The sequence below is a fragment of the Myiozetetes cayanensis genome, unplaced genomic scaffold, assembly GCF_022539395.1.
Source record: "Myiozetetes cayanensis isolate MyiCay16 unplaced genomic scaffold, myiCay2020 scf15, whole genome shotgun sequence".
In the NCBI taxonomy this organism is placed as follows: domain Eukaryota; kingdom Metazoa; phylum Chordata; class Aves; order Passeriformes; family Tyrannidae; genus Myiozetetes; species Myiozetetes cayanensis.
In genome coordinates this window covers 17,554,433-17,578,989 of record NW_026087159.1, presented here as the reverse complement: position 1 = coordinate 17,578,989, position 24,557 = coordinate 17,554,433, and the positions used below count along the sequence as shown (strand labels likewise).

The window sequence follows — 24,557 nt, the reverse complement described above, 5'->3', positions numbered from 1 at the left end:
CAGCCATTTGTGCCCAGGGCAGCAGGAAGTCCCTCCAGGGCAGTGCCCGGCCTGGCTTCAGGTCAGCCCCTCTGCACAGGAGAATTTATCTGCAGGGCTGGATGGGGCTGTCCTGACACCCTGCCCCTTCCTCCCTGCAAGTTCCACCTGAAGCAACTCCTCCTCTTCCAGCAGGTCCGTGGTGAGCAGGAGCAGGGACAGGTCCTTCTCAGACTGGGCTACACTGAGAGATCTCTCCTCTCCTGCTGCCTCTGCTGCCCCTTTTCCAGGAGCAGCTTTGTAAGAATCAGGAGTCCCCCCCGGCAAAACGGTGCCTGGGAGGAACGTTCAGCTCCCTGCAGAGGGCCTGGCCCCTGGAGCTCCAGGCAGGGCCAGCACCCAGCACCACTGCAGGATGCAGCCCCACAACACCCTCTGCTCACAAACAGCCCTGGCACTGACAGCACAGGCTCCCTGGGCTGGGGCTCGTTCCTGTTCCCCCTGAGAGCAAAATCAGCCACACAGGAAACTCCTCCTCGACCTTTGCTCGGACACAAAGAACACAAAACCCTGAAGCAATGTTTTGTCTCTTTGCAATCAACGTGCAGAACCTGTGCCTGGGGTGGAACAGTAAATATTGGTGTACAGAGAGGGCACAGCTCCTCCTGCCTGCACCCCGTGCCAGGGGCTGACGGGCAGGAGGAAGAGCTGCTGGGCAAGGGGAGGGAGCAGGAGCTGCAGAAGGATTTTACTGTTACTCCACCTCCTTCCAAGGTGCCTTCAACTTCACCAAAATGTCCTCATAATTTAAATTTTGTTTCCAAAAATCAGCTTGTTAATAGATGTTGAATTTGTTTTGATGCCTTTATAAATTATTGTAATATTGCTGAAAAATGTGTCATAGGTGTGGTTTTCACTTTTCTTTCCAGTGTATCAGTTAATGGCCCCTGAATAGGTGACCTCTGAGAGGAAATAGTGGAGTTTGCTGCTGCTGCTCCCAGGAAAGGAGCTGGACTGTCCTGAAATACACTGGGGCTGGGAAAAAATCCCTGACCAACCGTAACCCCACATCAAACCACAGCAAAGGTCATTTCCAACACCCACCTTTACATTTCCCTGGTGTTAAGGGCAAGCATTTGACCTCTGTTTATCTAATTAAAACAAAACAATTTAAACCCTTACCTTCCCAGCTGCCCCTGGCACCAGCCTGCTCCCAGCAGTGCAGGAGGTCCAGCACCCTCAGTAACTCATCCCTGCAGGATTCCCCCTCTCCTTGCTGCAGAGGGAGCAGAGGGATGTGACCACCAGGAATTCAGTCTGTCCCAGCAGTGGTTTCTGTCACCCCCAGGCAGAGCAGGAGCTGTGGAACAGCCAGGGCTGTGGAACAGCCCCGTGGCACCCACAGCCCCCTCCCTGGTAGAACAGGCCGTGCCAGCACCTCTGAGCAGCCCAGAGCGGGCTGGGGGCACTGCCCCAGCCCTGGCACTGCTGCCCTGCTCCAGCAGAGTTCAGTGCCGGGAAACAACCACCACATCTCACAATTCCCAAATGCAGGCTCCCTGTGGAGCCAGGGCAGGAGTGCTGGGCCCTCTCCCCTCGGCACTGCCCTGCCCAGGGCAGTCTGTGCTCTGCAAGCCCAGGGAGGGCACAGAGCAGGCACTCCTGAGTCTCCAGCAGGCCAGGTGTGGTTTCTCCTCTGCCCCCTCAGCAGTGCCTGGTCTGGCTGACAAGGTGGTGACAGCTTGGGGGCCTTTTCCAACCCAGGGATTCCGTGCTCCTGTAACTGGATAAAATTCAGTTAATCTCCTGAACGCTCCTGGGCACTCCCAGCTGACCTCCAGGACTGCCCTTGGTCCCCCCAGTGCCAGGAGATGGGATTCCCTGCTTGGGTTACCCCCACCCGTCCTGTGCTGCCCATCAGACACCCCGTTCCCAAGCCCTGGGGCTGTGCTGGGGCTCCAGCCCCTTTCCAGGCCCTGCCCCCATGCTGGGTCAGGCCACACCTCAAAGCACGTGAGAAAACCTCCATAAAAACCAAAACCCAAGAGAGCCCCCAGGTCTCGCCCTGCCCCCTGCAGTCCAGGACTCATCCATTGTCACCCCTTCCCAGAGGGCTCTCCTGGCTCAGGTCACAGCACACTCAGACTTGCAAGGTTACAATACCAAAATATACAGAACATTTCAGAACCATATTATTTTAGGACAAATATTTAAGACAGTCTTAAATAACAAGTCAAAGAAAAATGAGACACTTGTGGACTCACACAAACTGAAGGGCAGGATCCTGAAGAACCAAAACCCCTAAAATTATCTCCCCTGTTCTCCCCACCCAGAAACATCTCTATTGCCCCTCTCCCCAACCAATACTAAGTCCAAAGAAACTTTGGAATTCGACTAAATTTATTTTGGGATCTAGGGGAAGGAATTCACGGGCAGGAGTGTCGGTGATACCCAAATAGAAACGCCAACCCCACGAGGGCAAACTGCTGGGACTTGGTGCTCTCTGCTGCCCTGGGTCACTCAGCTCAACTCAGGGGAAAAAAGGAAAGAAAACAGGCAAGGCAGAAGTAATTCAAGAGAAACTCTTACTGCAGGTCTTCCTGGATTCCCCTCCGAGGTGCAACACGGCAGAACTGCCTTTGCAAGGGGGAACAAAGCGAGTTTTGGGCGCTCTGCCCACGCTGGGTGAGTGCCAGGCAGAGCAGCCCCTGCAGCTCCTCTGCCACGGAGAAACCAGAGGCTCTTTCTGTAGCTAGAAAGGAATTTATTGGGGATGAGACTCTTCACTACCACACCAGACTCTAAGCTGGCTCTCGGGGTCTAAGTCACACTGGTCTTTGGACAATAAATTTCAAGTTGCACTTACTGTCCTATTGAAAAAAGGAATGATGATGACAAAAAGGAACGGAAAGCTATGACCTAATTGTGTTAGTTTCAGCTGAAGCCATCTTCCATCAGAAACCATAGGATCTGATACACCACAGTCCTCCCTAGGGATGTGTATGAGTAGAGTAGCTCAGTGCTTTGTAACTAGTACTGCTGTATTGTCTCGTATCAAAACCAAAAAACAACAAAAAAGGAAGTTTAAGGGCACGTGCAGCCTCAGCTCCCCGAGCCCTGTGCCGTGCCAGGGCTCCCCGTCGGCCTCTTCCCTCGGAAAAAGTAAAAAATAATTAAAAAAAAAATCACCCCCCGCCCCAAACCTCAGCAGTGCCAGGCTGGGGGCACAGGAGTGGCTCCTGCCCAGGGGGCTGCTCACTCCTTGGTGTCCTGCTCCTCTCCCTCCTGGGCCCCGTCCTCGCTGGCCTCCTTCTCCTCTTTGCTCCGCTTGTTCTTTTTGTGCTTGTGGCGCCGGTGACTCTCCCCCTCCTCGCTCTCGTGCTGCTTCCTGTGGGGAACAGAGGGGACAAGTGACAGCTGCCTGTGCCACACAGGAGGGACTGCAGGGCCAGGGACAGCCGTGTGTGGGATGAGCTGTGCCCATGGTTGTGCCCACACCGCCCGTGGCAGCGGCACAGCCGGGCGGGTCTGTGGGGACACCCCCGGGGAGCTCCAGCAGTGCCAGCGCAGCTCGGGGGGCTGAGAGGAGGGGGAGCCCTCACTCCAGAGCTGTTTGGAACTTTCTCTCCTGAACACCGGGGGGAAATCCTGGGACTTGAGGCAAGAAAGGGATCAATGGAGCGAGAGAAACGTGGGGGCAGATCCTGTTTCTGCCCCTGCTCACTCACACACGACCTGGCTCTTCACTGGCTCCATCCTCCACCACTCCTCTATCTCCACACCCGTTTTCCTGATGCAGGTGGATAGCTGGGATTGTTGGCACAGGATCTCTGATGTGGGAGGAGTCCTGGAGGGGCTCTGAGTGTGCCCTGGGAGCAGCTCTGCCTCCCGTCAGGGCAGGTGGGAAGGTGGGAGCTGTGCCCTGGCCCCTCCTGGGACGAGATTTGCTGCTGCTTCTCCAACACACAATTGTTTCTCCTCACAGGCTGAAAACCAGCTGAGCTCTTGAGAGCTGAGCGTGGGGTGAAGGGGGCAGAGGTAAAACAATCCCAGAGCAGGGAAATGCAGATGAACATCCCAGTGCAGGCACAGCTCCACGGGTGGGGACAGTCAGGTCAGAGACAAACCCTGACACGGCTGGAACACCAGTTTGGCAGCACAGACACCAAACTGGGTGAACCTGGCTGAAAAGCTCCTGGCTTCAAGGAGCTTTCTGACTACTTTAATGAATGGTTTCATAGTCATTAAAAGGGGAAAAAATTAAAGGAAAAAATCAACACCTTCAGCCACCCCGTGGACAATGTGTCAGTGGGCTGTGCTGGGACAATGGGATGGCCTTTAATACTGGAACCAGTGTGGGTGATTTCCTGCAGACTGGGCACTTTGCAGGGAGCTGGAAGCTGCAGCTGGAGCCTTTCATGTGCCTGCAGACGCCTGCCCAGGCTCAGAGCTCAGTGTGCCTCAAGCAGGGACTCTGACACGCACCCCAAGTGGCCTTAAACACAGTACTGCTCCCTTTTCTTGAGCTCACACACACTGCTCATCCCAGTGCCTTGAGCCAGAGGGAGCATCTGTGTGTGCTTCAGGGAGCAGAGGAAAAGTCTCCTGGTTCCCACCTTGTGCCCCAGCCCAGATCTGCACGTGGAGCTCTCAAGCAGATCCACCCCTGCTTTGGTGAATTCCACCCTGATCACGGAATCCCAGAATGGTTTGGGTTAGAAAGGACCTTTAAGATCATCAAATTCCAAACCCCCTGCCATGGGCAGGGATTTCCACAGTGAGGTATCTACTGCAAGGTTTCAATTCTGAGTGGAGGAAGCTGAGAAACATCCCCTAAAGCCACTGGTCTGTTCATCTGGTACCAGCCCAGCTTCCCTTTGTTCTGTATTCAGAACAAATCCAGGTGGTCCTGGCCCTTCTTCCCATCACTTTGTTTCCACCCCTTCAGCCGTCAGTCCTTCCTTGGAAACTTCCTCATCTCCTTAAGGATGAGAACAGCCTTTTACCTCCATCACTGTGCAGGAGCTTCTGTGATACCAGCTTCAAAATCAGGGTCATTACCCACAGAGCTGACCCCAATTTCATCCAAAAGAAGGAAGGAAGTTGGAGCACCAAGCCAAAGGAGCAAGAACAAGTCTGCTCCATCCATTCCCAGGAGTGAAATGACAGGACCTGGGCACAGAACCTGCCTCAGCCCAGGGAGCAGCACTGCTGCTTTGCTACAACAGTGCTCTCTCAGGAAGATCATCTGTTGCCAACACACTCTCTCTAGAAAAACTGGGATTTCAGGACATCTGGCTGTGCCTCAGGAGTGTCTCTCCTCTGTGCAGCCCATCCCCAGCCCCAGTGTCAGGCACAGAGCTCTGCTCAGACATTTCAGATTGCAGAGCTCTACCCCTGTGCACAAGAGCAACAGGACCCAGAGCTGATGCTCCTGCCCTGGTTTTGCACTCCCCTTTGCTGTCCCTTTGCTGGGGGTGGGAGCTGCCCTGCCCTGATGGGATGCTGAGCACAGGGCACCCCTCCTCCATCCCTCAGTGCTGCCCCTCTGAGAACTCACAAGCAGAGGGCTCCTCTCCTGTTACAGGTGTTTCCTCCTGCCCAAGGCTCCTTCCCTCACCTGGGGCCATCAGCAGCTCCCAGGATGGCCCAGGGCCTCCCTCACCCCTGGGAACACCAGCAGCTCCCAGGATGGCCCAGGGTGACGCTGGCCCCGAGATCACCCAGGTCCTGCCTGCAGCCAGGAGCGTTCCCGTGCCCCCCGCCCAGCGCAGCCCTCACCGCCGGGAGGATTTGTGCTTGGAGCTGTCGTCCTTGTCGCGGTGGCGGCGCTCGCGGTGCCGGTCCTCCCTCTCGCGGCTGCGGTCGCGGCTCCGCCGGTAGTCGCGCTCGAAGTCGTAGCTGCGCTCCCGGCTGTAGTAGCGGTACCGCTCGTCGTCACTGGGGGGAGAGAGCCAAGTGAGGCACAGAACGCGCCCCCGGCCCGCACCGACCCTCCTCACCGGCACCCGGCACCTCCCGCTGTACCGACAGCAACTGCGGGTGCTCCTGAAAAATCCTGCTACAGGAAAGCAACACCAGGAGGCTCCTCTTACCACTCTGCTTCCCCTGCTGCTGCTGCTGGGTTTTCCCTCCCCACACCGACACCCCAGAACACCTGGAACTCTTTTCTCTGAGTTGGACCAATGGACTCTTTTCTCTGAGTTTTCTTCTGTGAGCAGAGCTGAGGTGGTTCTTCTGCCTGCACCTCTCCACCTGCTCAAAGCATCCCATCCCATCCCCATGCAGGAGCAAGCACAAGGTACCCCAAAATCAGACACATCCCCCATCCCCTTCCCTCTACGCCTCACAGTCCACAGGCAGCTTCTGAAAGCCAAAATGTGAAGGGTTAACAAGTCCCTCTGAGAGAAACAATCTTCAGACTCTGACAGAAAGGAAGTCCAAACATTGTCCTGACACTCCTGGGAACAGGCTGGACAAACAAACGTCCAAGATCAATGATCTGGGAGTGCTCCCCAGGAGTGCACTGAGCTCTGCCACTCATCCTGCCTTGCCAGGCGTGATCTCAGCTCCAGAGTGCTCCTCCTCACCCAGAAACAGAAATGCCAGCCATGTGCCCAGGAGAGCTGATGCCAGGCCTTGGCTGCCCAAGGACCTGCTCAGGGAGTGGGGGAGTCTGAGCTCTTCCCACTTTGGCAAGTCTGCCATCTGTTGTGTCCTGCCCCTCCCACCCACGGTGACCACAAGCTCATATGCTAAAAAAATAAAAAGAAAGTGAAAGGGAAAAGCTCAGGAACAGGCTGCCCTGTCTGCTCCCTCCCTGGGCTGGGAAAGGTCCCCAGCAGGAAGCACCTCGTGCCAGGAATGCACATTCTGATGCTGTTTTGAATGATTATTGGCATTTCTGGGCCTGCAGAGCACTGGCACTGCTGGGGACTGAACAGCCAAGCGATGGGTTTGGTTGAGGAGCCCGTGCTGCCCAGCCTGCACCTCAGGGAGGCTCCAGCCAAGCCTCCTGTCCTTCCCCCAGCGCTCCCAGCACTGCTGCCACCCCGGGTCACAGCACTTCCCACCCAGGGGGTCTCCCAGGCTGCTCCCTGCCCCAAAGCCTCCCCAGGAGAGCAGAGCAGGGCAGGGTGTCTGTCCTTTGATCTGGCAGTGACATTTAGAGGACAAGAAGCAGCAGCTCCTGCAGCCAACGCTTCACAGGGAGCTGTGAAACCCCGAGTAAACACAGAGGGGCCGTGTCATTTACTGGCCTGGTGGGAGGGCAAGAGGAACTGGTTCTGCTGGATTTAAACAAAGAACCCCAGCCACAGGAAATCAGCCAGTGACACCAGCTCCTGGTCTGTCCTCGAGTCATTGATCCAAAGCATCACCTCCCCAGACGTTTCAGAGAACTCCACTGGTCCCATCCACAATCCCAAGCCCTGTGTGGCTGTGGGGCAGGGCCAGAGCAGTGTGCCAGGAGGGCCAGCAGCACTCACTTGTTGTATTCACTGGTGGTGGGGGTGCGGTCCCGGTCCCGGTCTCGCTCCCTCTCCCGGTCCCGCTCCCGGTCCCGCTCCCTGTCCCGCCTGGAGCCCGAGTACTCCCAGTGGCTGCTGCTGGAGCTGCTCGTGCCCTTGTCCACCGTGGTCACCCAGGGCGTGTGGGACGTGGAGATGGGTGGGTAGCTGATGAAACCTGAATCTGCAGGAGAGCAGAAGCCTTGCTCATCTGAAGCACCCCCTGTCCCTCCCCTTCCAAAGGCCCCTCTGGCAGCACAGCTGGATCCAAGGACACAGTGGCCCCTCCTGTGCTCCCCCTGTCCCTCCCAGCAGTTTGCTAAGAGCAGAACAGCATTTCCCAAGGCAGACACAGCAAGAGCAGGGATTCACAGGCAGTGCTGCACAACCTGTGCCAGCCCTGGGCTCTTGGCCACCTGTCCAAGGCCTCACCTCTCACCAGGTCTAAGGTGGCACCTGGGGAGGGCCAGGGCCACCAGCTGTTAATGAAGAATGTCACCTGACGAGCTCAGAGCCACCAGCGCTTCCCATGCTGGTGCTGGGCTGCTCCAGCAAGGGGGTATCCCAAAGCAGGGCCAGCTGCTGCACATCTGGCAGGGCCATCTGCTGCACTGCAGGCTCCTGCTGCTCAGGGGGGACTGGAACTGCTCCAACCCCATCCTGCAGGAGATGCTGCGGAGCTTCCACCTGCTCAGCATGGCCAGGAGAGGCCACTGAGTGCTGGTCACTGTGGCCTGGGAGAGGACAGGGCACTGCTGCCAGGGAGGGCTCTGCTCAAATCCTGGCACTGCCACTACAGAACCAGAGAGATGGTGCCTGCAGGCAAGGCAGAGGGGGAAGTGGGTGAGGAGGGATTCAAGAGCTCAGGGAGGAGATGCCAAGCTGATAGTTGTGGATGACTGTGCTTGTCCCTGAGGGTGGGGAAAAGGGAGAGAATGTGAGTGAGGGAAAGCACCTGTGTGTGCAAACAGGCACGAGGACACGGGGCTGAGGCACCTGAGGTGCTGAAAGCTGGTCTGAGCCTCAGCACTCAGCCACAAAACTGCACAACATTCAGCTCTCCAAGCACTGTCCAGTGCAGTCAGACAGGGGGTGTTCCTACAGACTGGAGTCATCTGGGGCACGAGCAAGAGCCTAAAGTTAGAGCAAACCTGCTGCCTGTCAGCTCAGAAAGCCTGCTCTGCCAGGGCCCAGAGGAGAGAGCAGCAGTCTGTGTTCTGGGCAGTGCTCACCTGCGGAGTTGTAGCCAAAGGGAGGTGGCTGCCTGTTGTTGTAGCTGGCTGGCTGGCTGGGGGAGAGAGAAGGAGGAGTTACCAACACCAGTGAGTCCCTGCAGGGATGTCTGTGCTGCAGGGTCACTCTGTTCTTTCTGGAGGTTTGTGGAACATCCTCATGGGAACCCCCACCCCAGAAACGCACACGGGAGCAGGGGCTTTGCCACGGCTCCCAAACATTCCATAACCCACTGCCTGCCCTGCTTCACCCCAAACATTCCATAACCCACTGCCTGCCCTGCTTCACCCCAAACATTCCATAACCCACTGCCTGCCCTGCTTCACCCCAAACATTCCATAACCCACTGCCTGCCCTGCTTCACCCCAGCCAGGCTCCCTGGGAAAGCACCCCTGCTCCCAGACTACCTGGAGAACCTTTACAGTAACAAAACATGGCAGCAGCTACCCCACATTTTGGCTAGATTATATGGACTCCTTCCTGGGCCTCGAATGGGACAAAAACAAACGCACAGAGGGTTCCTGAGGGACTCTGCTTTCACCCCCACCCCAACCCCAGGCCAGGCTGTGAATTACTGGCACTACTTTTTAACCTTTTCTCCTCCCCTCCTCACTCCAGAGGAGCTGGCTCAGCCCAGGTGTGTCCTTACCCATCCAGGGTTGGAATGAGAAGAGCTGGTGGCGGTGCCAGAGGCGGCGGGAACAGCCCTAAACACAGAAGGGTGATGTCAGCACAGTCCCAGCTTGTGCCACACTTCAGTGCTGCCCACAGCTCACAGCAGTGAAAGCACCTTTACTCTAAACAAGGCCTTGTTTGAAATGGGATCCCTTTCCTTCAGGGTTGTATCTCCTCCCAAAATTCAAACCCAACAGCTGTGTTAGTTCGGGGGGGGGTATGGGAAGAAAAACAAAGGAAAAACTGCCTTGTTTTGGCTTATAAATCTTAACCATAAGAGTCACCAAGGAGTAAAGATTAACCCTTATAGTCCTCTGGAAGAAAAGTGGGGTTTGGGATGCAGCTCTGTCACAACTACAGCAAAGGTTTTATTGCTCCATTCACTCAAATGAGTGACTTTGTCCCTTACAAAGCACAGAATTCACTGTCAGCCCTGGATTTTCAGAGGGACAACACCTATTGTTCTGCTCTACCTACACCTAACTCTGGTTTCAAGGCCAAAACTTCCAGCAGAAGAAAAAAATTACAGCTCGAAAGAACTCAGTCCTGGATTAGGGAGTTCAGCAGCTCTGAATTAGGGGTTTCTTGACTTATACACAAGATTAGTTGTTAGATTTTTTTCTTAGTTTTCAGCATCTCTGCAAAGGCCTCTGCTGGAAATGGTATTTGTTCTGCTCAGTCTCACATCCCCAATTCCTGTAGAAAGGAATGCCAAGAACTAAACCATTTCAAAGTGGCTTTTGCCATGTCAAGTTCTCCATTTCACTGTTTCGAATGGTCTTCAGAGACAAAGCAAGACAGAATTTAGAAGCCTTACAGATGAATCTTTAGGTCCAGAATACAAGGTAAGCAGCTCGAGTTCAACACTGCATTGGAGTTCATTAATCTTAAATTAACTGTGCCCTGAGCTGGTGCCATCCCATCTCATGTCACTCAGTCCAAACGCTCAGGAGGGCCATTGTGTGTTCAGAATTGCTGCTGTTATTGGAAGCAAGGTAACACCTACCTGGAATGGGACCTGGAGGTGGCAGGCCTGTGGAAATCAGCAAGGAAGACAAGTGAGGACAACAGGGAAAGCATGGCACCTCTGTGCCTCCTGGCACCTTTGTGCCTTGTGGCACCCCTGTGCCTCAAGCTAAGCCTCAAAGCACACTTGGAATAAATGTCACATATTGCAGCAAACAGCAGCAGAAAAACTGCTGCTCTTAAGCAGGAACTACCCTACAAACTGCATTATTTTCTCCAGTGATCTCTCTTTGTTATAATCTAAAATGTTGCTGCCCTCTTACACTGGAGAACTCATTCTCTAAGTGCCAACACGTGAACAACTGATTTGGACCTCAGGCCAGAGAAGAACCTGCTGCAGGCTCCATTCAGTGTGTCCATCTGCATTTTGAACCTGCTGCAGGCTCCATCCAGTGTGTCCATCTGCATTTTGAACCTGCTGGAGGCTCCATTCAGTGTGTCCATCTGCATTTTGAACCTGCTGCAGGCTCCATCCAGTGTGTCCATCTGCATTTTGGCAATCATTTTAACAAAAGGCAGTAGGAAAAGTTACCAGGAAAAGTAGCAGTGAGTTCTGCAGGAGGAACCCTCCTCAGACAGGGGTTACTGCATGAAATGCTCCTGGTGCCTCCTCTGCAGCCTGGCCAGAAGCCCAGAGTGTGGCCCTTTCACTTAAACCTGGCACTGCTTAAGCCAGAAGCAAGAGGGGCACAGACATGAGTCATGTGGGATCAGAAGATGCACAGACTTAGTGAAAAGTGAAGACAGAGATATGTGCCTTAGGCCATGGCCAATGTATCTGTAAACCTGCACAGAAAAATGACCCTGAGCCCCTGGAAAATGCTGCAGATTTGGCCTTTTCCACTGCAAGGTTCTTTGTTCTTTCCACCTTTTGCCTGGTGCTAGAAACCCATTTATACTGTTGATATTTTGTTTTGAAAATGAAGCCCTGCTCTGAGGTCTGCACTGGACACTGGACTCCTCTGGGAGCAGCAGAACCTCCCTGCAGAGGCAGCTGAACAGTAAAATGCACAGAAAGCAACAGAGAAAGGTACAGATCTCAGTGTTTCCAGGCATAAATCAATCAACACCTGAACAGTCATTTGTTACAGCTGCTGTTGCAGAATTGCCAATTCCAGCATCACCTTTGAAACACCTGCAATCAGTAAGAGCCAGAGAGGATCCTGACCTGAACAACCTGCTGGTCTGACCCAGGAGGGCAATTCCTACATCCTCAACTTCTTGCAGAGAGACAGAGGACCCCGTTCCTTCACAGTTATCAGGAAAGCAAATGGCTCAGGAGCACTGAGAGGTTCTCTCAAGGAAACAAAGTCCAGAGTTGCTTTTTTTCAAGGACCAGCTGCCAGTTTTGAAGTATTCAAGGGCAGATGTTGAACTGGCTGATGGAGTCACTGAACAAAGCCTGGCAGTTAAGGAGCCGTTCCCTGCCTGCTCAGCTGCCTGACAGCACCTCAGCACGAAACCTCTGCCTTGCTCCGAGCCTGGGACGTCCCGAGCCGCGTTCCTGGGAGCGAGCACGTACCTGGAGGGTGCAGGGGAGGTGGAACAGAGGTGACTGGAGGAGGAGGGTGCAGGAAGTGTGGTGGAGGAGGCCCAGCGAGCGGGGGAGGCGGAGGCCCTGCTGGTGGAGCGAACGGCTGCTGCTGAGGAGGCTGCTGGGGCTGGGATGGCTGCTGGGGCTGCTGGGGAGGCTGTGGTTTGCTCCCGTGGTCTCCAAGGACCTTAGAAGGCAGAGGAGTGAGAAGAGAGCATTTTAATCCCGTTGCTCCTGCAGCAGGGACCTCCCAGTGCTGGCAGGAAGGGAGCACATCAGCAGAGCAGGCAGGGGGTGACGCTGGGAGGAGTGACCGATCTGCAGAGCCACCTGAGGGACCTGGAAATGCAGCTCTCGGTGCTTGTAAGGGCCAGGAACAGCCACCACTGCCCAGAAAAGGCTTTCTCCCAGGCAAACTGCTCTTGTTGGCAAGAAACAAAGTGACCACAAAACCACATGTAAAAACAAAACCAGGAACTGTGCCTAGAGAGGGAAAGGTTCCAAATTTGGCTTTTCTTGGCAAGTTAGAAGTGGCTGGTAGGAAGAAGAGGGTTAAGAGAAGAGCTTTTGGCAGATGGTCCTCAAACCCTGCACACAGCAGCATCCTACACAGAAGCCAACCAGAACATGATGGTCATACCCTGGGCATGCAAGCTCAGAACTGAGACCAGTTTTATACCCCAGGCTTTCACTCCTTGCAAGGGACAAGATCCAGTACCACAGGCCCAGCCTCATGAAGTGTGGGCTGCACCAAATGATGCTGAGACTAAATGGTACTTCAAAGCAAAACGAAACAGCAGCCCCAGGTACAAACCCTCCACTGCAGAACTGGAGATGCCACCCCAACAGCGGAGGGGAAGGGAATGATCCACAGAAGAGCCTCCCAAGGAACACCCCAAGGAACAGTCTGGGAGAGCTGATGAGGAAAGGAACTCAGGCCTTGCCATTCTGAAGGGAAGACTTGTCTCTGAAGGACAAATCTGGCTCCCAGCAAGACCAAGCTTTTAACGCAGAGCCTGCAGGAGGGAAGGACCTGTGCACACACCTCCGTAGGGTCCACACCTCACCCCCTGCTCTGCAGGCAGGACTGGGACAGGGGAGGTCAGGAATGCACTTTGCTCAGGGCTCACCACAAGTGCAGTGAGTCAGGAGTGTGTCAGGGCAGCACTAAACCCTCACCTGGATGGGGTTCTCCTCCGAGGCGTGCTTGTCTCGACGCCTTCCCTCCACCCTGCGAATGGTGCCTGCCTGGCCCCCGATCACGTCGATGGTCCCACCCAGCTTCCTGGAACAAAGCAGAGGCACCTTTTTAGGCTCAGAGACATCACAAGGAGCCATTTTCCCAGACCTCTCTCCTGCATTCTCTCCCAACAGGCAAACATCTCCAGAGACAGCACTCAGATTGACAAGAGGTAAATGAAAAGCCTGGTCTCACTTTCGGGAACTTCACTCTGAGCTGGGCTCAGTCTGGTGTCTGAACATCCAGAAATATGATCCAAAGAATCCCCACAAATGGGTGCAATAACAGGGACTGCACACTGGGACAGAAATGGCCCCACAGTGCTCAAATGCCAACACAATGAGCAGAGCTTTAAAGCTTACATTGAAGCATAGAGCTGGTTCTCAGACTGAGTGTAGGGCTGGACTGCCAGGCTGGTTTCTGCAAGGCAGGTGTGCAAAAGCTGATTTGGGAACGAAGCAAGAGAAGCCCCCAGAGCCCAAAGCTCTGGCCTGTCAGGTTCCACACAGCTCTGTTCGTTCTGCAGCTGTTGATAAAGCCCTGGCTCTCCAAAGGGCCAGGTGGTTTCCCCAGCAGAGGCTCCCCTCAGTGACTCAGCTGTGTGACCACAGCCCAGCAGCGTCACACACAGGCTCGGGAACCACCAGCCCCTCTCATCCACTGCCAAACTCCAAACCCCTTCCAGTGCAGAGCAAAGATTACCATCGTGGGAGCAGCAATCAGCCAGGCAAGCACCAGCAGTCAGCAGGGTAAGCCCTCAGAGCTGAGGGGTTTGCCTCGCTGCCCCTGCTCCCAGACACTGTGCCATTAGCTGGGATCCAGGACTCCCTCCCTGCACTGGGAGCAGCACCAGGAGAGCTGAATGGGTAGGCAGGGGCTGCCCTGCTGCAGGTGCCAGTGACCACAGAGCTTCCTGGGAAGTTTAAGAGCTCCTGTTTGAGGCTTGAGGAGGTTAGACATGGCCCATGGATCCCAGCTGCCCCCAGGAAGAACTTGTTCATCTCTCACCTGTTGGGAGGAGGCCCAGCTTTCATCCTTCCTCCCACCAGAGCCAGAAAGTCTGTTTTGAACTCTGTTTTGATGATGTTGTTTTCCACCTCTTTTTCAGCATTTCCTGTCCTCCCCTGCTGAACCTGTGGAAGGCAACATTTAACACACAGCTTTAATGCTCTTCCTTTCCACTGAATGTGGCACCACAGAGAACCCTCAGCCAAAGGAAAGGAACAATCACAGGGCTCTTGCCAACAAGCCACCTATTCCTCAGTCAAGGCACAGACATTTCTGTGAGCTAATGGCCATTCCAGCCTTCCTGCTGGCCACTGTCTCCTGTTAGAAGTCCTCAGGTTTAACAGTCTCATATCCCTTCTCAGGTAGTCCCTAAGTCAGCCCTGGAACTGTAATACTTGCTGTGCTGACAGTTTGGCTGAAGTTCTGGCTCCCAGCTGTTGGCCACCAATGGACTCTGCAAAGGCTGATGGCCAAAGCAGCCTCCAAACACAAGAGGCAGCCACACAACTGCAGCACTCACAGCAGGGAGCAGAACAGCCATGGAAGCCCAGCTCCCCTCTCTGCACCTCCTTCATCCACAGGATTTTCCAGCCAGACACCCCTATTGCTGGGGAGCCTCAAAGTCAACTGGAAACTCCCTCCAGTCTTGCTGCTGTGGTGGTTCAAACCTGCCAGGCAGACAGAACTGTCCCTCCCCTAGAGAAGAGATTTTCAGCTGAGAGACTCAATCTCTAAAGACTCATTTTTGTATTTCCAATCACTCAAAGAACACAGAACAGTCTGGAATTGAGGCATTTTCTGCTTTCAAACCCTTGTCTCTGTGGTTCCAGCCCCAGGGGCCGGTTTTCCTGGAGCCCGGAGCAGCAGGAACACGTCACCCACCGTGATCTTGTTCTCGGTGCTGATGGGGGGAGCAGGGTCCAGCCCCAGCTGCAGCCGCCGCTGCTTCTCACAATAAGCCTTCCACGTCTCTTCATTGAATCCATAATTAAAGTAATCAGAGAGATCAGCACCTGCCAGAGGGAGCAGAAGTTACACAGGGGTTCTGCAGACTGGCATCCTCCAACTGCCCTTGAACTGCTTAAGTGAGAGCTAAGAGAACCCAGCTTTTCCTAGAGAGCCCAGCTGGCTGTGCACTTCACTGTCCCCATCTGCTGGGGGCCACGAGGGCAGAACCTTGGGAGGGAGGGGGACCACCATGGGACACCTGGGACACAGCACAGCACCTACACAGCCCATGGAGAGCTGCTTGCAACCAACCTGATTCTTCCACACTGGTTTCTTCCCAAGTGTCCAAGCGAGCTGAGGGCTGGGGAGAGCACAGGAGCGACAGTTCCAGCTCCCAGCACACAAATGGGATGGAGTCACAGAACCTTTTTCTTGGCAGAGCTGGGCCCACACATTCCCCTCCTGACCTTTGCTGTTTTGTGAAGAGATTCTGGGGCTCACCCATTTCATGAAAGACATGTAAAGTGCAAGTTTTTTATTGATATGTCCTGGACTGCACAAGGAATTACAGTGCAGTCACAACCCTGATTAGTCATCCAAGATGGTTATCTCACACTGACAGTCTCCTGTGCAATGTGCCCATTCAGCACCAGCACCTCTGAACAACACAGTGGCCACAGACTGCTTTGCCAAGGATGCAGAGGGACAATCCTGGCTGCAGGAACTCCCTGAGCACTCCTCCCACCTGCCCCCAGCAAGCACTACAAAGCAGCTCCTGCCCCGCTGGGGTGTCCCTCAAACATCCCCCACACAAAGATATCCCTGCAGACACCCCTTCCAGAACAAGGAGTGAGACACAGGGCTCAGCAAAGCACTCTGAGCGTGGTTTAAGCTGTGAGGTCTAAGCAGTGAGGTTTAAGTTTATCTCCTAGGCAGGCCACTCTTCCTGCTGTACCACCCAAACATGCAAATTGCACAGACACCGACTCAGCAACACCACATTTACTCATCTGCTTTATCAGCCTCTATTCCAGACCCCTATCAGCTCCTCCACACAGGATTTATTTTTCCTCTCCCCCACTTAAAGGGATCCCAACTTGCTGAGTAATTAACTGTAGAGGATATAAACTTGAAAGGCTGTTGAGTAACAAGCCACTTGCCATCTCACAGAAATCCAGGCCACACACCTCTGCAGTCCCCTTCCCTCTACCCTCTTCCCACACAGTTTTAGGGCCAGCTGGCTCTGGTTTGGTCCAGGGATGGCAGCATGGCCACAGCCATCTCCAGGCTTTACCTCTGAACTCCTTTGTGCTCTTTCTAATTCATTTTCTCACCTCCCAGCCAAGAGAAATCCCTGCAGGACAAAGGCTATGTGTTCTGTTCTGCCTGCACTTGCTCCGTCCCAGGGAGCAGCTTCAGTGCTGGTTTGATACCCTGACAGAGTTATTAGCTCTGGTCTGCACCCTGATGCCTTTCATGTGGGCAAGAGACACCCAAACCACACCACACACATCCTTAGAACAGCACCACTTACTCAGCACAGCAAGAGTTCTGACAGATAAATGAAACACAGGGGCAGGCAGGGAGAACAATTATTTCTGAGGACTTTTTGGTTCAGGTGACATTTCACCAGAGCACATTTTATGAACAGCACAGCAAACTTTTGGGTCTCCTGTCCCTTCAGTTCTTTTTGTATCAGATGAAAAGCAGCAGTTCATTTGTGGCATCCTACAGCTGTCCTGCAGGAGTGGGAATCTCCCTCACACCAGTGGGTGTGGGCAGCCCCAGGACCAAAATGAGGAGGAGACATGGGGACAACTCTGGGCTTGTTCTGGGAGACAGAACAAGCTGCTGCACAGGAAGGGGAGAGCACAAATCAACACCCAAATCCTGATCCTCCTCAGCTGCCTTTAGGGCCAACAAACATTACTGGATTGGTATCAGTGCAATATTCTCTGGAACTGGGGAATTAATAAAACAGATCATTTAAAAAACAGCTGTTCCCTTTAGCTAAATTACTAGAATAAATGCAACCCAATTTTAGAGAGAGCAGGGCTTGTTCAATCAGTAAATGCCATTGATTGTCTAGACAGGCATCAGAGGCTGAGCAACACTCATTGTTCCAGCTGCCCTGTTCCCTGGCAACAACAAATGGACAGAAATGACATGTGAAATTAAAGAGAGACAACTAAAACTGCAGAAAATATTTACCACAAGCAACTGTGAGGCCCCACCTGGTTTCCTCCATGGCTTGTCTTCAAATGAATCCAAATCCACTTCTATAACAGGCAATCCATTTATATTCCCTGCGGCATCCAAGTCAATACCTTTGGGCTGCAACTTGGCTTTGGAGAGAGAGAAACTGTTACTACTTTTAATGCAATGCCTTTAATCCCCTCATTTGCTGAGCAAATTATCCCAGTAAAAAGCAAAGGGCTGCTGTGAATTAATCCCTGGCTTTGCAGCACGTAGGTAACCACAGTCAACTTTTTGGTAAATGTACTTCAGTCACTCCACAAACAAACGACCAGGGTGTGCAGCACTTGCAGCTGAACAGCAGAGAAGCAAATTCAACCCAGATGGGCACTACAGACAGAGTAAGCCATTAGAACATGCATGACATTTACCCCAAAAGAAAATGAAGTAACATTTTTCTCCACAGGCAAAATATTTGTATTTATCTCATTACTGACTGTGGACTAATGGGAGTCAGCAAAAATCTGATACAGAATTTTCAAGGAGAATTTTTCATATTTTCTCACTCAGAAGAAAATTCATTTGGCTTAAAACAATTAAGGGAAGGAAGCAGCTGAAGCCCACGAAAGGACAGTCTCACATATGTGGAAGGACAGAATCCAAGTCTCAACACACGACAGAAACTAAACTGAAAGGGGGGAATTTCATCAGCAGAAGCCTGCAGAGCTGATAGTTGAGGCCAGAGGTGGTTTCTCTGAGTATCCTACACTGCAAGCAGCTCAGCACACTGACCACAGCTACAGTCCTTCCCCAGGCAAGCAGTGCCACAATGCAGTTTAGAAATATTCTGGGCTTTCTACTATAAAGTAATAATGCATTTTTTTATAGTTTAAATAGAATTACAATCACCTTGTTCAGCCATGGGTAATTAAAGCCCTCCAGTTAAAGACCCTCAGCCTCTCCCAGGAGCACTCATCTTTAGGAAAGGCACTATTCCTGCTTTACATAAGATGCACTAATTCCATATCCTTCCCAACAGAGAACACCTGTGCAGGTGCTGCAGCTCCCAGTGCCAGGGAGTGCCGCGTTGCAAAAGGGGCAGGATGAAAACAACAACAGTACCTGAAGCAGATGCTCCGTAGCCTCTCCCCGTTTTCAGGTTTAGGTTCATGGGAGTTCCCCTATGGGAAAGAATCCTGTGTTGGCATTTGAACAAATGACTCGGCCCAAGATTCACATGCAAAATACACTCAAGCCCTGACACACTTCAGAAGATGCTTTAGTTCACCTGGGTTTGCTAGTCAGTCATCCATCAGAGTGAAACCACCTCTACAGCAAGAGAAGGAAATTATCCATGAAGTGGAAGAATTGGAATCTGCAGCAAAGCCCAGGTAAGTCATTTCCCCAGAGGAAGGCTGCCAGTAGCAGGCAGGAGCGCTGCCTTATTATTTTCATTCAGTGCACATTAGGCAAGTTTTAAAAAATTCCATCTCCTTCTCAAATCCAGCCTCACCATTTCTGAGCCACGAAAAATCTGACAGCTGGAAATTACTAAATCCACAGCTTTATGCAAATTCTCAGCAATAGAGATTTGAGTTCTGGAAGTTTTCACAGATGAGTTAAGTGTGACTTCCCACCTTTGATTCTGCCTCACGAAGCACAGCAATTAGAAGGTTAATTTTCCAGCAGCAGACCCATGAATTACCATTCCTATTTTACAGATGGATTCTCCAAGGAGCAATTGCAGCACAGAGCTGCCCATGAGCTCCCAACCCCACTCCGGTGCTCTGGCCATTACTGCCGTGTCTCCCAGGACACAGAGCAGCTCTCATCTCCTCCCCAGCTCAACCCCAGCATGCAGAGCCCCCTCAGCCCCAGAGTCCCACCCTGAGCAGCGATACCCACATGTAGGACGGTGCTCCCGTTTTGATGTTGCCAATGGTCACTTTGACATCGTCATCATCGCTGTCGCTGTCACTGTCATCTTCATCATCCTCGCCACTGGGCAGGGCCTGCAACAGTGTGAGCACACAGCAGCTCAGGGATGCAGTGACAGTGCCCCTGCACGCTCAGCCATGGCCTGGAAAGCTTCCTGACCAGCCTTCAACAGCAGTGGACAGAGAAAGCCCAGTCCCTTTGCAGGCACTGCCCCAGTTCTCATGCAGGGTCACAGTTCTGAATGCAGGGAAGGTTTAGCTCAGCTCTAACAATGTCACCACGTCCCTCAGCTCCTCTGCCCTGCTCCTTTTGAAAGGGTTAGGGCTTTTCTGACACATCTCTCCCACAGGTCCACGGTCAAAGTCCACAACCACAAATAAATCCCCCCCAAGTACATTCACCAGGCTTCCCCTAAGAACCTTCAAATGTTCTCTCCCAAGGTCTGTGGTAGGAAGCTGCTGAGCAGTTTGGCTTGGGTGATTGAGCACTGTCAGTCCCCAAGCCCCTTCACTTTACAGCTGCTGATTTGACCCCAGTGCAGCCCCAGTGCTTCAGAATGGGCAAGGAAGTTTTCCAGACATCCAGCAGTGCAGCTCTGCGAGATGCAGGAGCTGAATTATGGTGTCACCCTACAAAAGGGCATGAGGAAGGTGTTCCTTCCCTCCCTCCTTTTCCACGGCACACAAACCCTGTGTGAGCCCTCTTGATGTGCCACAGTGGCAGAAAATAAATCCATCAAAGAGACCAGGAGAGAAGGGAGGGGAGAAACAACCCTCCTCTTTTAGCACTGAGCCACCGGATTGCATTCTAAGAGGTCTGAGCCTGAGTCAGAACTGATTCCCAGCACTTTGGGCTTTCTATCCCAGTGTTTGCCAGATCTTAGTGGCCCTTGAGAAGTCACACTGAATATTGAACTGGAGGTAACATCGTGTTCTGTTTGCCCTGCCAGGCTGCAGCACCAGAGTCCCTCGTGTGCCTCCTGGGTGGGCACCAGCAGAGCTTACACCGGGGTCCCTCCAGGCTGCCAAGAGGAGCCTGTTGCTGGAGCTGGCACTGGGAATGGCTGGCAGAGCACCCTGACACTACAAGGATAAGGCATTAGGCAGTCCAGGATCTCTGCAGCCCATCTGTCTGTCCAGCCCCACCCTGTGCAGGCGGGCAGGGGACACGTACGTGCTGCGACATCTCCCGGTCCTCGCTGTTGACGGGCCGGCTCTCCTGGGGAGCATCCTGCAGAGGGTGAGCAGATTCTGCATGGCTGGGAACACACAAAACAAAGTGACCATGACACAGAACAGCAAGTGCACAAGCCCAGCCTGGAGGTTCACCTACAAACAGTTCTAAACCCCTCAACCAGGTGACTTTTATGTAAGCCCTCATTCATGTCCTGGGTTTGTTCTGCTGGCACCCAGCTCAACCACATGGCAAAAATTCCATCCTCCTGCCTTGGGTTTGCATTTGCTTTTGCTGGAAAGAATCAGTTTCAGACATCCAGAGAACACCTGACAGCTCTCCACAGCTAATGTGTAAGGGGCAGCTAGAACAGCTTCCAGCTTTGCTCTGGCACAATCACAACTGATAAGAATAGGACCGTAAGAGGCAAAATTTCCCCTCATCCCTAAGGATCTCATAATTACACAAACAGTAAGCAGCAAGGGCACCTGTCCCAAAAAAATGAGGAAAAAGTGATTTCAGTGTTTCTGCAAATACTTTACAGTAACAAGAAGTTAAAATTCCAAAAAGAAAATACAGATAATTATCCACCCAATCTTCTCACTCGTCACAAATCAGCCCTAATGCAACAATGGCCAGGTTTGCATTTACCTCCAAATAAAGAGTTTGTGCAAACATTATTTACTGCATTGGCCAAGCAGGAATGTCAAATTGGTGCACTCATGCTAGAAAAGAGTAAGCCAAGTGTCACAGAACTAAAATACAGAGACAGGTCATTTGTCTCTAATGTCATAGATAAAACTGGTAGGACTTCGTAACAATTCTGACTTTTCAAGAGAGACAATTTTAATAGCCCAGAAAACCCAATTCTCCACCAGAGCTTTGTGGAGATGCTGCTATTTAAAATCCCATGTCAGACAACAAACATACACAGATTGTTTTCAAAAATAACCACAGAATCCAAACACTGCTCACATTAAAGCCACGGAGTGGCAGGAAAGGAGACACCAAACAAGGCAAAGTAACACAACTCAGAGTTATTGAGCATAAAACAAAGAACAAACAAACAGTTTGAGCAGTAAATAAAGCCCCATAGTGGAAAAGCTCCACATACAAAAGAATTCATCAAGCCAAGATCAGAAAGAAGGGCTGAAGGCTCTGCAGCTGAGCAGGGAAGGTCCCAAGGTCACCACATTCCTGGTGTGACACCTGCAGACACTTGCAGGTATAAAAAGCAGCCAAGGTGCCAGGGGGAAAATGAGCCTCCAAGTATTTCCACCTGCAAACACAGGCTGGGACATGAGGACCAAAGGATGGACCACTGGAGAAAATCTCTCTGATGGATCCAAAACCTTTTTCCCAATCCAACCAACTCCTAACATTGACCCCAACCCCTGAACTTCCTTAAGAATCTGAGATGACTGTGATTCCTGATTCCAGGAAGAGTGACAAGCATTACCTTCAGCTTCGAGTCACATGAGGGATCTGTGGGTGTGCATTAAAATTTATGAACTGGAGTTCAGAGAGACATTTGCTCCCCAGCATCCCCTGCACCCAGAAAAACACCCCAGAACGCCAACACCATCCTGGGCACTGCTGCTGTGAGAGCATCTGCTGGTGTTCCACACACCCCTTGGGCCTGGGCATGTCAATGGGGGCTGCAGCCCAACCTGCACTGATCTCTGCTCCCTGGCTGGGGACAATCCACACAAACCACCACAGCCCCCCTGGAGCTGCAGCTGCCGACAGCACAGCAAACAAAAGAGTGTTTTTCTTAAAACACCCCCCAGCTCTTCAGTTAGGGAGATTCTCATTGTGCAACAAAGAAATAGGAAAAAAAACCCAAACAAAAAGAGGACAAGAAAAAAAAAAGGAGAGCTAACACAAGCACTAGTGCTTCTCCTTCCTGCATCCTGCAGTTATTGAAGACAGTTGCTGGAAATTCAGATTTCTAATCCTGCTTGTGAAGGAAAATTCCACTCAGATGAACGTGACATGGAACAACAGATCTATGCAAATCAGCAGTAAATTTCTGTCTAAAAGTTGCTCTTTCTCACAAAGCTCATTTGATGATTTTAGGTAACAATTTACCGAGTTTTTTAGCACTTGTTTATTTGCACAAGTTTTCATATTCCTTAAGCACACAAGTAGGACAGCACCCATAACAATCCCAGAACTTCCAGACACCGAATCCATGAGGACAATAAACATCAGACTGAACTTTGGAAGGTGCTGAGCACACAGAAGTCCAGTGAAGATCAAGTCTTCTGGAAAATGCTCTATTTTAAAATGGCAAACAGATAACATTGTGCTGAGACAAAGCTCAACTAAACACCCCAGCAGAGAGGAATTACAGCCCAGGACAGACAATACTTTCCACACACAGAAACCCAAACTGATCACTGATTTTATCTCCAAGTCTTACCCAAACCACACACTTCAGAGACCTGACAGAACGTGCTGATTTGATCATGTCAAGATTTTAACCCAAGATGTTTTACCTTTTCCAGGCTAAAGCACAGGCCACAGTTTCACCAACGCCAGGCCAGCACAAAGGCCAGTCCTCAAGGCATCATTTTTCCCAGGGAATTAAACTGGAAAACAGATCTGATTTAAAACTAATTGGTGAGAGGAAAAAAGGGCTAAAAGTTTTAAATCAAACCAGTTGACTGAGCTGCCTTCCACATCCATAAATGAGTGCCAGCCCAGCATGGTGGCTGGGGATGATCCCACAGGATGGGGAAAGGACAGGCTGCTGTTCCTGGCAACAGCACGGGTCTAAAGCACTCATGCAGCTCAGCTGGACAAGGCTTTATCTTCTGTGTAGCATGTGCTGTTAGAGTAAATAAACAGCCTCTGCACTCACCCAGAAATTGGTCCATCTTCTTGCTTACCAGTGGTGTCATCTGCAAAAACAACAGCAAGAGCAAAGAAATTATTCAAGTGAAAGAAAAAAAATAACATAAATTTAAGCACAAAAGCCATCACAGGCACAGAAATATCTCCTGGTGCCAAGGCACCATAACCCCAATGCTCTCTTTCCAACAAAGTTCAACTAGAAGTGGAGCAACTAAAAATAAACCCAACCCAACAAGCAACACCCATCTGCAGAGGTGATGCCTCAGCCACTGACATAGAACGAAATTCAAAATATACATCTTAAGTCTCAGAGACTAGAGACAAACGTCACACGGGAAGCTAGGAAGGTCTTTATATAGAATTTTAACGTGCCAGGGAAGAAGAAACACAAAAGCATTCATGTGGAAAGCCCAGGGGGAGGACAATAGGGTTTCAGTAAAGTCCTGTGGTTTGTCCTGGAAGCATCCCAGCCCCGTTAGGCCACAAGGTTTGGGCGATTAGGGAACTGAAACTCCAACAAAAGCACCTCGTTAACCTCCCTGCACCAGTGATGGCGATAAAAGGACAATAACACACCGCCGCCCTGCGAGGGGAATAGCGGTTCCCGAGGGGCCCGGGGGGGATGGCGGTGTCTGTGAGGGGACGGGGGGATGGCGGTCCCTGAGGGGCACGGGGGGGATGGCGGTCCCCGTGAGGGACAGGGGGATGGCGGTCCCTGTGATGGGCACGGGGGCCGGTGCCGCTCCCTCCCCCCGCACACCGCAGGGCCGCCCCCGGAGCCTCCCCCGGCCCCGCACGGCCCCGCGGGCGGGGGCGGCCCTGAGGCGGGGCCGGGCCCGCGGCCGGCCGGGCCCCGCGGTACCTACCCCCGTACAGCCAGTGCTCCTCGTCCTCCTCCGCCTCCAGCGGCGCCGCGCCCGACACGGCGCCGGCGGCCGGCGGCTCCAGCTCGGTGGCCATGGCGGCCGCGGGGCTGAGGGGAGCGGCGGCGGCGGGAGGAGGAGGAGGAGGAGCGGCGGCGGCCCCGCTCGGCTCCGCCGGGCCCGGGCGCGGCGCTCGGGCGGGGATCGGGGAGCGCGCTACGGCGCCGCCATCGCTGCTGCGGGGCGGGAGGGGCGGCGGGACCCCCGCGGGGGCGCGCTGGGCCGAGCACCGCCCGCGGCCGGCCTAGTGCCGCCGGGCCCGCGCCCTAGTGCCGCCCGCCCGGCGCCGCCGGGCCCTAGTGCCGCCCGCCCGGCGC

General features: G+C 52.9%; 1 protein-coding gene across 2 annotated transcripts; it reads right to left on the bottom strand.

Moving 5' to 3' along the window:
* Positions 1-2,361: 2,361 nt before the first annotated feature.
* Positions 2,362-24,353, bottom strand: LOC126637402 (pre-mRNA 3'-end-processing factor FIP1-like). Of its 2 annotated transcripts, none has more exons than XM_050310638.1 (16): positions 24,184-24,353; positions 23,325-23,364; positions 20,459-20,543; positions 19,253-19,359; positions 18,470-18,528; positions 17,386-17,496; positions 15,086-15,216; positions 14,204-14,328; positions 13,135-13,240; positions 11,944-12,142; positions 10,402-10,428; positions 9,370-9,427; positions 8,720-8,775; positions 7,467-7,671; positions 5,761-5,919; positions 2,362-3,367 (listed from the first exon to the last, which is right to left on the bottom strand). In XM_050310638.1, the coding sequence occupies exons 1-16, from the start codon at positions 24,275-24,277 to the stop codon at positions 3,235-3,237; spliced, it is 1,695 nt and encodes a 564-aa protein (XP_050166595.1). In that variant the 5' UTR covers positions 24,278-24,353; the 3' UTR covers positions 2,362-3,234. The 2 variants fall into 2 exon arrangements, with proteins under 2 accessions (XP_050166595.1, XP_050166596.1); XM_050310639.1 differs by lacking the exon at positions 24,184-24,353 and adding an exon at positions 22,960-23,052 and having other exon boundaries at positions 23,325-23,353.
* Between the last annotated feature and the right edge of the window lie 204 nt (positions 24,354-24,557).

Bases quoted from the DNA above. Each gene is read 5' to 3' on its own strand.
- LOC126637402 (XM_050310638.1), bottom strand. From the start codon at position 24,277: ATGGCCACCGAGCTGGAGCCGCCGGCCGCCGGCGCCGTGTCGGGCGCG. The intron at 13,241-14,203 runs GTGAGAGATGAA...GCTTTGTTCCAG, and splicing joins GCTGGGCCTCCTCCCAACAG to GAAGCTGGGTGGGACCATCG. The intron at 9,428-10,401 runs GTAGGTGTTACC...TTCTGTGTTTAG, and splicing joins ACCTCCAGGTCCCATTCCAG to GGCTGTTCCCGCCGCCTCTG.